At 48.2% G+C, this 12457-nt stretch overlaps 1 protein-coding gene and 2 long non-coding RNA genes across 3 annotated transcripts; 1 reads left to right on the forward strand and 2 right to left on the reverse strand.

The window, feature by feature from the left end:
• The first annotated feature begins 1498 nt into the window (after window positions 1–1498).
• Window positions 1499–10726, forward strand: LOC120691959 (indole-3-acetaldehyde oxidase-like). Its single transcript, XM_039975163.1, has 10 exons — window positions 1499–1839; window positions 3929–5572; window positions 7265–7527; window positions 7624–7833; window positions 7921–8139; window positions 8284–9249; window positions 9511–9606; window positions 9725–9823; window positions 9919–10108; window positions 10264–10726. Exons 1-10 carry the CDS (start codon window positions 1692–1694, stop codon window positions 10497–10499), a joined length of 4071 nt encoding a protein of 1356 aa, XP_039831097.1. The 5' UTR covers window positions 1499–1691; the 3' UTR covers window positions 10500–10726.
• On the reverse strand, window positions 2458–5572 carry LOC120691960. Its single transcript, XR_005682426.1, has 2 exons — window positions 3894–5572; window positions 2458–3590 (listed from the first exon to the last, which is right to left on the reverse strand). It is a non-coding gene; the product is annotated as an uncharacterized LOC120691960 (long non-coding RNA).
• LOC120691961 lies at window positions 9309–10377 on the reverse strand. Its single transcript, XR_005682427.1, has 2 exons — window positions 10232–10377; window positions 9309–10140 (listed from the first exon to the last, which is right to left on the reverse strand). It is a non-coding gene; the product is annotated as an uncharacterized LOC120691961 (long non-coding RNA).
• Window positions 10727–12457: the final 1731 nt, after the last annotated feature.

Raw genomic sequence — 12457 nt, forward strand, 5'->3', positions numbered from 1 at the left:
TCTTGTCGCCTCGTGGCTACTTGATCTACCGTCTACGTATCTGATTTGTTTCTATGCAAAGGGGCTCGCGGCCGCGCGATGCTGAATATGAGGTTGAACGTGAGTTTCCAAACTCACGGTCGAATCGCACGGGCTCCTTCTTCCCCTTTCTTTTTTCCCCCGGCTCCTTCCCCCTTCCTCGGTCGACTCCATGCTCCTCCTCTTCATTTCTTCCCCGGCCGCGGGCTCCCTCCCCCCTCCGCGCGCCCCCGCGCGCGGCCTCCCTCCGCCTCTCGCGCGCTGCATCTCCTGCCTCCTCCCGCGGCCGACGGCCGGCAGATCCGCGCTGGATCCGCGGCGGTGTGGCGCGCCCGGGCGGGGCTGCGGCGGCGGAGTGGTGCGGCGGCTCCGCAAGCCGGCGGGGAGGCGGTGCCGGATCTGCGGCGGGGCGGCGGGAGGCTGGAGGCACGGCGGGGCCGACAGCCGGAGGCGCGGCGGGACCGGCGGCGGGAGGCGGGAGGCGCGGCGGGGTTGCCAGATCTGCGGCGGAGCGGCGCCCCCGAGCGGATCCGCGGAGGCGCCGCCGCCGCCGCCGTCGGTTTTTTTTAATCTGAATAAAAAAAATTTCTACCTCAATTTTTTTATGTAAATTTTTTTCAATTGATTTTTGCACAAATTTTTCTCGTTAATTTTTTTCTTGATTTTTTTTCCAATTTTTTTTCTTGAATTTTTTTTATCTGTCTAAATTTTTTTCGTGAATTTTTTTCTCTCTCTAAAATTCCCCTTGAAATTTTTTCTATCTATCCGAAATGTTTTCTGAATTTTTTTCCTAGATTTTTTTATTACAAAACGACAAAAACTTATTAAAAAAAACGGTCGGGAGATCGACCGTAGGGAGTGCCTCCCTACGGTCAACCGTAAATTAGCGAGACCCTCGCGGCCGGCCGGTTACCACGATCGCTAGCTCTACTCTACGATGACCCCTCCCAGTCGAGTCTCCCGAACTCTCCAACGATTGGAGCCTGACCCCAAAGCATCCTCGCCACGCATGCAATGCAAGTGCTCCCCACATCACGGCGCGCGGGTTCACGGGCCCACCGAATCCAGCGATTCCATCCATATATTCCAATCGCGCTGCCGTCACCCATCCGCCCGCGCTCGGCGCAACCGCCGGCTTTGCCGAAACGGTGGTGGGCGAGCCGTCCGCCGCAGGGCCGGTTTGCTGGCCGCCTCGCGTGATCGATCTTCTGTAATCTGTACTGTACTCCACATGACCCGCCCGTCCTCCTCGTCCCGTCTCTCCTCCCCACCTACCCAATCCCGGGCCCGTCTTGTCAGGTGCTTTGAGTGGCAGCGCGTGCGCCTGTTCATGCGTGAGGCTGAGGCCGGCCGGTAGGACAGGCACGGTGGCCCCGCGCTGGCGACCATGCAGCTAGCGATCCAGCCGGGCCTGGAGCCTAGCGCGCGGTGGCGCCTCACTTTTTCCCGTCGCTTTCCGCCGGCACCGGCGTCAGCGCGTGCATCACCACCCGGCCTGCGCTGGAAGCCTGGAAGACTCCACTCGCACTCGCGCTCGCCGGCTCGCGGTATAAACAACAGGCCGCGCGCGAGTGCCGCTCGCGCTCCCCGGCCGTTCCGCGCGCTCCTGCTGCAGCAGTGGCCGGGAGGAAGGGAGCGGAGCAAGGTGGTGGCTGAGGTTTCGGAGGAGATAAATGGGGGAGGCGGCGCCGCCGCCGGCGGTGGTGCTGGCCGTGAACGGCGAGCGGTACGAGGCGGCCGGCGCGGACCCGTCGACGACGCTGCTCGAGTTCCTCCGCACGCGGACGCCCGTCAGGGGCCCCAAGCTCGGCTGCGGCGAAGGTACGTGCCATCTCTCTCTCGTGCATCCGCTCGCCCTTGCTCCTGCCTTCATTTCTGGCCTCTCGTCGATGATCATCTTAGCACAAGAGGAAATTAACCACCTGCCAGCACGTCGCGCGCACTGGATTTCCTCAAAGTTGCTGTCGAGTACGGCGAGTAGCAGCCTGGCCATCGGTGCCATCCCTGTGTCGGGTAGTGGCGGACCTATAGGATTCTAATGTAGGGTATGCCGAACAGATACTAACAAATACAATTCTCCATAATTCACACAACGATTCCATAAGCAATTATAAATTCATCTAACAATACGATATATACAAATATAAGATAATTAAAAGTGTGATAATATACTTATAAGATCTCTCATAATATCTTAAATAGTTGGTGCACGTTTTTTTTAAAAAATATATATGCAATTTCTCTACTTCTTTTCATAATTCATAAATTCTACCAATGGATCAATTCTACCAACTCGTGCACTAAAATGAATTGGGACATACCTTCATTGAGCAGAAACAAACTAATTTTCAATTATTAAAAAAAACTCACACGAGCAAGAAACATAATTCATGACAAGGTATACATTTGCAGGTCTCGATCTCACATGGAATATCATCATATTTAAGTAGCACAATCATATCAATTGTAACCTAATAATTCCAATTTACATGATATAATATGACCAAATGTCTTTCCCAAAGAAAAAAAAGATGATTAGATGTCTACTAGTAATTGTCTAGATCTAACTCTCCTATGTGCGTGCGAGAGACAGAGAAGAACTAGTAGAGATTGCACGAAAGTGTAAATGTGAATTACCTCGATGTGGTGGACAGGGGGAACTTGTAACACAGAAGTTGAGACTGTAAAACAGAAGTTGAGAGAAAGGCTCCAAGAGTACTGGTTGCCGAAGGGGAGAAAATGCTCAGAGGTTAAAAAAAATATACCCACGTAAGTGCTCACTGAGAAAAGAAAATCATTTTGACTCCCTATACTATATATATGAGCCTGATCAGATCTTCACCCAACCGGCATACCCTTGCATACGCCCATGACCATGACTCGTGGCCGAGCTTCAGCTAGTGAAGCTGAGGCTGCTGATAATTGCTATCCATACACACACGAGCTCCCATTCTCTAGCTTCGCAGTGAACTGTACAGACAAAGGAATAGTGGCGAGGGAACCCGCGCACACGTGCACCATGCACGCAGGCCTCACCGTCCGTACGTACACCGCCACACCGGTTTCGGCGGCCATAGCTAGCTTCGATTTTCCTGTTCTGGAATGTCGCCATCTCACGGAAGCTCCAACAAACCTGAAGCCGTGGAAAGGCACAGGAGATCCACCTATATATCCAGTGAAAATTCTCACAAGTATACTGTCCGAACAAAATCCTGAAACAATATCCTTCTTTTTTTTTAAGAAAACACAATATCCAGTAGAGTGTTCAGCAGAAAGCGCTGTAGGGGGATACGTCCCGGGTTATTTCAGGAGCTGAAGTGCCCCCGGGCATCTAGCCTGCTCTCATACCCAAACACGAAAGGAGGCCAGGAAGAGATAGCTACCCTACCCAAGCATACTGAACATCCAGTGATTCCAGTCCAGCACCAAGGTTGAAGACCACTCTGTTTCCAGCAGCCGACAGATTTCCCGTTTCTGCTCCTCAGGTCTTCTTCATCTATCATCAGAACATCAGCGACTAAGCAGGAAAAGTTGCCGACCAAACGCTATCCAGGCAACATGCCAAACCTTCACTGTAGATAAAGTACGAAAGATCTCGAATTGTCAGGCTAAATTATGGGGAGGCCCCATCTCAAATTTGCAACTTTGTGCACTACATGTTAGGCCACGAGGTGGTCAGGTACTCAGGTCTGAATTCTGATATATGTTACTAATAACACATTAAGAACTGCAGCTACATACGGTGACAGTTTGCACAGCACAATTATGCTAACCGAGTGCACCTTTTTGTTTAAAAAGTAAGCAACTTCCATTTTTTAAAGTCATGTAATGATTCACAGAACTTTTGCGGGTTCAGTGAAAAAAATGAAGCTAACCTGTTGCTCCTTTTCAATTTCACCCTGCTGTGCAGGCGGCTGTGGTGCATGCGTCGTCCTTGTCTCCAAGTACGACCCGGCCTCCGACGAGGTGACCGAGTCCTCGGTGAGCTCCTGCCTGACGCTGCTCCATAGCGTGGACCGCTGCTCGGTGACCACCAGCGAAGGCATTGGCAACATCAAGGATGGCTACCACCCCGTGCAGCAGCGCCTCTCAGGCTTCCACGCCTCGCAGTGCGGCTTCTGCACACCTGGCATGTGCATGTCCATCTTCTCCGCGCTTGTCAAGGCTGATAAGGCGGCCAACCGCCCGGCCCCACCCGCCGGTTTCTCCAAGCTCACCACATCGGAGGCTGAGAAGGCTGTCTCAGGCAACCTGTGCCGGTGCACAGGGTACAGGCCCATCGTTGACGCCTGCAAGAGCTTCGCTGCCGACGTTGATCTTGAGGACCTGGGTCTCAACTGCTTCTGGAAGAAGGGTAGCGAACCTGCACAAGTCAGCAAGTTGCCCGGCTACAACAGTGGTGCCATCTGCACTTTCCCGGAGTTTCTCAAATCTGAGATCAAGGCCTCAGTAGAGCAGACGAACAATGCTCGGGTTCCGGTTTCTGATGATGGCTGGTACCGTCCTAAGAGCATTGACGAGCTTGAGAGGCTGTTCGAGTCTATTTCCTTTGATGAGAATTCTGTAAAGATTGTGGCTTCAAACACTGGGTCTGGAGTGTACAAGGATCAAGACCTCCATGACAAGTACATTGACATCAAAGGGATCCCAGAGCTTTCAGTTATCAACAGAAGCAACAAGGGAATTGAGCTTGGATCAGTTGTGTCCATCTCTAAAGCAATTGACGTGTTGTCAGATGGAAACTTGGTCTTCAGAAAGATTGCTGATCACCTGAACAAAGTGGCTTCACCATTTGTTCGGAACACTGCAACCATCGGTGGAAACATAATCATGGCACAGAGGTTGCAGTTCCCGTCAGACATTGCAACAGTACTACTAGCTGCAGGTTCAACCGTCACTATCCAGGTGGCTTCCAAAAGGCTGTGCCTAACTTTGGAAGAGTTCTTGCAGCAGCCTCAATGTGATTCTAGGACTCTGTTGCTGAGCATATTCATCCCAGATAGGGGGGCAGATGGCATCACTTTTGAGACTTTCCGAGCCTCCCCTCGTCCATGTGGCAATGCCGTCTCATATGTTAATTCCGCTTTCTTGGCAAGGTCATCAGGAGGCGATCACATTGAGGATATATGCTTGGCGTTTGGTGCTTACGGAGCCGAGCATGCCATCAGAGCTAGGAAGGTTGAGGATTTCCTGAAGGGCAAATCGGTGACCTCTTTTGTTATATTTGAAGCAGTTCAGCTGCTTAAAGAGACAATTTCACCATCAGAAGGCACAACACATCCTGAGTATAGAATCAGCTTGGCTGTCAGTTTCTTGTTCACCTTCCTATCTTCCCTTGACAACAGCTTGAATGAAGCAACAAAGATTAATGTTCCCAATGGGGCATATATGAATGGAGTCACAAATGGAAGTGTCGATCACTCACCAGTGGATCATCTTAAGGTTGACATCAATGTTTTGCCAATACGCTCAAGACAAGAAATGATTTTCAATGATGAATACAAGCCAGTTGGCAAGCCAATGAAGAAAACTGGGGCAGAGCTCCAAGCATCTGGTATTACTCTTATTCCAACATATATGCTGATTTAGCTTAGATCCATCTACATATCTAGAGCTTCTGAAGATATTTATTGTGAACTTTTTCTTTTGCATAATTCACAAAATAGCCATCTTATGTTCTTTTGTAGATTTTTACTAAGCCAGTTTAGTCAGGACAAAATAACCATACCAAATTTTTTCCTTCCATGTTTAGTGTCTATAGTTTGGTTAACTAAGCTTTTTAATCTCATTTTTCGGTCAAACAAGATGCCGGAAGAATGGAGGAGATGTATATTAGTACCTATCTTCAAAAACAAGGGCGATGTTCAAAGTTGTACTAACTACCGTGGGATTAAGCTGATGAGCCATACGATGAAGCTTTGGGAGAGGGTCATCGAGCATCGCCTAAGAAGAAGGACAAGTGTGACCCAAAACCAATTTGGGTTCATGCCTGGAAGGTCAACCATGGAGGCGATTTTCCTAATACGACAATTGATGGAGAGATATAGGGAGCAGAAGAAGGACTTGCATATGGTCTTCATTGACCTTGAGAAGGCATATGACAAAGTACCGAGAAATGTCATGTGGTGGGCTTTGGAGAAGCACAAAGTCCCAACCAAATACATTACCCTCATTAAGGATATGTACAAAGATGCGACGACGTTTGTCCGGACATGTGATGGCAACACCACTGACTTTCCTATTAACATAGGCCTACACCAGGGGTCAGCTTTGAGCCCTTATTTATTTGCTTTAGTGATGGCACAAGGGATATACAAGGTGAGATCCCTTGGTGTATGCTCTTTGCTGATGATGTGGTGCTAGTTGACGAGAGTAGGGCAGGGGTTAATAGGAAGTTAGAGCTGTGGAGACGCACGTTAGAGTCGAAAGGGTTCAGACTTAGTAGGACCAAGACCGAGTACATGATGTGCGATTTCAGCGCGACTAGGCATGAGGGGGGAGACGTTAGTCTAGATGGGCAAGTGGTGGTCCAGAAGGATACGTTTCGGTATTTAGGATCGGTGTTACAAAAGGATGGCGACATTGATGAAGATGTTAGGCATAGAATTTCAGCTGGCTGGTTGAAATGGCGGCAAGCTTCTGGCATCCTTTGTGACAAGAGGGTGCCACAAAAGCTAAAAGGCAAATTCTATAGGACAGCAATTCGTCCGGCGATATTATACGGTGCTGAATGTTGGCCTACAAAAAGACGACATGTGCAGCAACTGAGTGTAGCAGAGATGCGGATGTTGCGGTGGTTTTGCGGGCACACAAGGAGGGATAGAGTCCGGAACGAAGTTATTCGGGATAGGGTCGGAGTGGCACCAATTGAGGAGAAACTTACTCAGCATCGGCTGAGATGGTTTGGACATGTCCAACGAAGGCCTCCTGAGGCGCCGGTGCGTAATGGGATCCTCGAGCTAGTCGATAATGTAAAGAGGGGTAGAGGTAGACCTAAACTGACGTGGGATGAGTCGGTTAAGAGAGACCTTAAGGATTCGAACATCTCTAAAGAGATAGCTTTGGATAGGAGCGCTTGGAGACTAGCTATCAATGTGCCTGAACCTTGAACTTATTTCTTTCGGGTTTCATCTCTAGCCTACCCCAACTTGCTTGGGAAAAAAGGCTATGTTGTTGTTGTTGTTGTTTAGTGTCTATAGTTTCTCCTAGAAAAATGCACTTAACCATATTCCTTTTACTTACACAGGGGAGGCTGTTTATGTTGATGATATCCCTGCTCCCAAGGATTGCCTCTATGGAGCATTTATTTATAGCACACACCCTTATGCTCATGTTAAGGGTATCAACTTTAAAACATCTTTGGCTTCAAAAAAGGTCATCACAGTTATCACTGCAAAGGATATTCCCCGTGGTGGAGAAAATGTTGGATCCGGCTTCCCAATGCTGGGAGATGAACCACTTTTTGCTGATCCAGTTGCTGAATTTGCTGGTCAGAATATTGGTGTCGTGGTAATGTTTCTTTAGTGTTCTTTCAGATAACACAAAAGCAGCTATATGTTTTGTCTACCCAACCTTACTGTGCTGTGTTGCTGTTCTATCACTCAGATTGCTGAAACACAGAGGTACGCCTATATGGCAGCAAAGCAAGCCGTTATTGAGTACAGCACAGAAAACCTGCAGCCACCAATTCTTACCATAGAAGATGCCATCCAACGAAACAGCTACTTCCAAGTCCCCTCAAGTTCAGCTCCCAAGCCTATTGGTGACTACAACCAAGGGATGTCTGAAGCCGATCACAAGATTATTTCAGCTGAGGTACAGACCTTGATATGTTCCAACATGATGTATGCTTGAGTTTCCAACAAGACACTAAACACACTCCTTTTTTTTTTGTTTCTGAAGGTCAAACTTGGGTCCCAGTATTATTTTTACATGGAGACACAAGTGGCGCTTGCTATTCCTGATGAAGATAACTGCATAACCATCTATTCATCAACACAAATACCGGAGTTCACACAAAATGTGGTTGCAAGGTGCCTTGGCATTCCATTTCATAATGTCCGTCTCATCACCAGAAGAGTTGGAGGCGGCTTTGGTGGAAAGGCAATGAAAGCAATACATGTAAGTCCTGAGTAACTAGAACTTCGTTTTACCAGATATTTGTGTTTTTAGTTACCAGTACTGCCAACGGATATTCATAGTCTGACCAGATGACAGTTTGAGATATTGTGTTCTAGAGATGACCACGAATTTCCTCTTTGTCAGGTTGCATGTGCATGTGCTGTTGCTGCATTCAAGCTACGGCGTCCTGTTCGTATGTATCTCGATCGTAAGACAGACATGATAATGGCAGGTGGGCGGCATCCTGTGAAGGTGAAGTACTCTGTAGGGTTCAAGTCAGATGGCAAGATCACGGCCTTGCACCTTGACCTTGGTATCAATGCTGGAATATCACCGGATGTGAGTCCATTCATGCCACCTGCTATCATAGGCGCTCTCAAAAAGTACAACTGGGGCAATCTTGCATTTGACGCCAAGGTCTGCAAGACAAATGTCTCATCAAAATCAGCAATGAGGGGTCCTGGGGATGTGCAGGGCTCTTTCATTGCTGAAGCCATCGTTGAGCATGTTGCCTCAGCACTCTCAGTTGACACTAACACCATCAGGAGGAAGAATCTGCATGACTATAAGAGCCTTGCAGTGTTCTATGGAGAAAGTGCGGGTGAAGCTTCTACATACAGCCTGGCCGCCATGTTTGATAAGCTGGCCTTGTCTTCAGACTACCAGCACAGAGCAGAAATGGTTGAGCACTTCAACAGAAGCAACATGTGGAAGAAACGTGGCATTTCTTGTGTGCCAATCACATACGAGGTGCGGCTTCGGCCAACTCCAGGCAAGGTGTCTATCATGAATGATGGTTCCATTGCGGTTGAGGTTGGAGGTGTTGAGATAGGGCAAGGGCTGTGGACAAAAGTGAAGCAGATGACGGCATTCGGGTTGGGACAGTTGTGTACTGACGGCGGCGATTGCCTCCTTGACAAGGTGCGGGTTATCCAAGCCGACACATTGAGCATGATCCAGGGAGGGTTCACTGGTGGGAGCACCACTTCCGAAACTAGCTGTGAAGCGGTTCGACTATCCTGCGCTGCACTTGTTGAGAGGCTTAAGCCTATAAAGGAGAGCCTGGAGGCTAAGACTGGCACAGTGGAATGGAGCGCCATGATTGCTCAGGTAAGGGTAAACCTTGTAAATTCAGTACTTGTTCAAAACAATACCAAGAAGATTCAAAGTAGCTTTAATCTTCTCTTCCTCCTTTATGTCATCAATAAACTACAAGCACTAGCAGTAGCACTTTAGCGGTGATATCAATTGTGCATGACATTTGTTCCTCAATAAACTTTAAAGTGCTACTGCTACTTCAGTGGTGAGCTCAATTGTGCACAGTATCTGACACTTCCAATTGTTCATGGCATTTTCCCCCCTCGCATGCAGGCAAGTAGGGCAAGTGTGAACTTATCCGCACATGCATACTGGAGCCCTGATCCATCATTTGGAAGCTATTTGAACTATGGAGCTGCCATTAGTGAGGTATCCCTGATCCAAATTGCAATAACAACACTGCAGATGCAGTTACCAAGCTAAATTGTCGAAGGCTGCAGCTTCGGTCATGCTCATTGCTGAAAAATGATTCAAAACTTGACCACAGGTGGAAGTTGATGTCCTAACAGGAGCAACAACAATTCTAAGAAGTGACCTCGTGTACGATTGCGGGCAAAGCCTGAACCCAGCAGTAGACTTGGGCCAGGTTAGTCCTGAACTACTAACTGCTTGTGCACATCACTGCATGAATGGAAATGTGCTCCTCCTCCGAACACTGGTTTTGAATCTTGATTAACTCAGGTGGAAGGTGCATTTGTCCAAGGAGTGGGCTTCTTCACAAATGAGGAGTATGCAACAAATGCCGATGGCATGGTCATCAACGATGGCACATGGACATACAAGATCCCCACGGTTGACACCATCCCAAAGCAGTTCAACGTCGAGCTGATCAACAGCGCCCGTGACCAGAAGCGTGTCCTCTCTTCGAAGGGTGAGCCTTCTCCAGCAATTTTCATCCTCTCCCTACATTCTTGCAGACCATGTCAATCTCCTGAGAACTGAAAACACTCTTAATTTGCGCTCACGAATGTTGGTTGCCTGAACGGCTGCACACCTGACTGACATCCCGTGGCTCTCTGTTTGCAGCATCGGGTGAGCCACCTCTGCTTCTCGCGTGCTCGGTGCACTGCGCGATGAGGGAGGCCATCAGGGCCGCCAGGAAGGAGTTCTCGGTCTGCACCGGGCCAGCAAACTCCGCCGTCACGTTCCAGATGGACGTCCCGGCGACGATGCCCGTCGTGAAGGAGCTCTGCGGCCTGGACGTCGTCGAGAGGTACCTCGAGAGCGTGTCCGCCGCCGGCCCAACCACCGCGAAAGCATAGATCCAGCAGGCACACTGCCCATGACGAACGAGGTTAATCAGTCAGTGTAAAATAGTACTGTAAATGGCATGACACTCCCTAGCTTGTAAGGTGTGATCCTCTGAATCTCTGATCATGTACAAAAAAGATAGCGACTGCGAGCTGTGGTCTTGTGAATCAAGAGTATAGAGGGAAACTAAACCAAAAAAAGTGCCAGGCAGTGCGAATTCGTGGGTGGAATCATGTGATTTCGACTGGGTTCTGAAGCAATATCAAGTTCAGCCTATTCAGGGGTGCGTACCTGCCTTGTGCGTAGATGGGGATCGGATTGGACCAGCTAGGTTAGGCCTCGCCGCCGCCGCGGCATGGGACGCCATGCTTTCGGCCTCGCGCCCTCGGCGCCGGCCGCAACGGCGGCCATTCCTCCTCCACGCGCCGTTGGTTGGTCCCGCGCCGGCTGGCCATGGGGGCTGCAGCGGCCGCGAACAGGCGCCGCGGCGGGGGAGCGAGATCACCTCTGCTTGATTTCCCGGGAGCCGCGTGACCCTAACGCACGGGGCCTGATGGCTGATTCTGCGTGGACTTTGCCGCCGCCGTCGGGCCCGGTGGCTGATGGCACATTCCGCCCGCCGCCGCCAACCAGCCAGGCAGCCTCGGGTTGCCGGAGCGGTCGGTCGTTGCTTTCGATTTGGTCTCGGTGCTTCTCGACCAATCGATGAGGGTGTGTTTAGATCATTTTGCAAAAACTTGTAAAGATGTAAATAGAGCATTTGAAGTACTAAATGAAGTCTATTTGCAAAACTTTTTGCATAGATGGGTTGTAAATCGCGAGACGAATCTAATGATGCTAATTAATCCATATTTAATTAATAATTAGCAGATGGTTACTGTAGCATCACTGTTACAAATTATGGATTAAGTAGACTCATTAGAATCGTCTCGCGATTTACAGCTCATCCATGCAAAAAGTTTTATAAATAGACTTCATTTAGTACTTCAAATTAGCAAGATTCTGTTTCACTTTAATGCGTTTACGGCTTTTTTGCGTTTACATGTAAAGATATGAACATAGCCAAAATCTAACGGATGTGAAGCGCGCGCAGTTCGTCTTCCGCGGCATTACGGTCAGAACAGGTTTGCTACATTGGCTGGTAGTGATCGCGATACCGATCGCTTGATTGATTTTTCGGCACTACTACCTCCCGAGCGTCCGATTAAAATTTTATGATCGGATGATCCGTCGCAATATTGATAAATAATAGTATTAAAATTCTAACGCTTGTGACATGCAAAATATATGTATACAATTACTCTGATATTCGATTTGATGATGAAAAACATTCCCACCGCAATACTAATAGTTTCATGCAACCTCCACTGTATAACATCAAGAAATAATAATTATAACATCAATACTTGACTCTTGCAACATGGATCGGAGCGTCCAATTTTTTCTACGCATCGAACATCCTAATCCTAGCATTACCGTTTGATTTTTGCTTGAGCCGTTGCAATGATAACGACATTAGCAGTTTGTAGCCTTGTACGAGTGAGGTAGATGAAAGATTCGGTCAACAGGCCTAAAGAACTATGCTTGTCAGATTTTTTTAACAAATATTAATAAACAATAATATTAAAATTCAACGCTTGCTACATACAAAAAAATATGTATACAATTACTCTGATATCTGATTCGATGATGAAAAAAATTCCCACCACAACACTAACATAATGTTTCATGCAACATCCACTACATAATATAAAGAAATAATAATTGCAACATCGATACTTTACTCTTGCAATATGGGTCGGAGGGTCCGATTTTTTCTATGCGTCGGACATCCTAATTCTAGCATTATCGTTGATTTTTGCTTGAGCCATCGCAATGATAATGGCACTAGCAGTTTGTAGCCTTGTAGGAGTGAGGTTGATATAAGATTCGGTCAACAGGCTTAGAGAACTATGCCTGTCAATTTTTT

The sequence above is a fragment of the Panicum virgatum genome, chromosome 9N (assembly GCF_016808335.1).
Source record: "Panicum virgatum strain AP13 chromosome 9N, P.virgatum_v5, whole genome shotgun sequence".
Lineage (NCBI taxonomy): Eukaryota > Viridiplantae > Streptophyta > Magnoliopsida > Poales > Poaceae > Panicum > Panicum virgatum.

Excerpts from the sequence above, each read along its gene's own strand:
- LOC120691959 (XM_039975163.1), top strand. The coding sequence starts at position 1,692 with ATGGGGGAGGCGGCGCCGCCGCCGGCGGTGGTGCTGGCCGTGAACGGC. Across the intron at positions 5,573-7,264 it reads GGCAGAGCTCCAAGCATCTG|GGGAGGCTGTTTATGTTGAT; the intron begins GTATTACTCTTA and ends TTACTTACACAG. Across the intron at positions 9,607-9,724 it reads ATGGAGCTGCCATTAGTGAG|GTGGAAGTTGATGTCCTAAC; the intron begins GTATCCCTGATC and ends ACTTGACCACAG.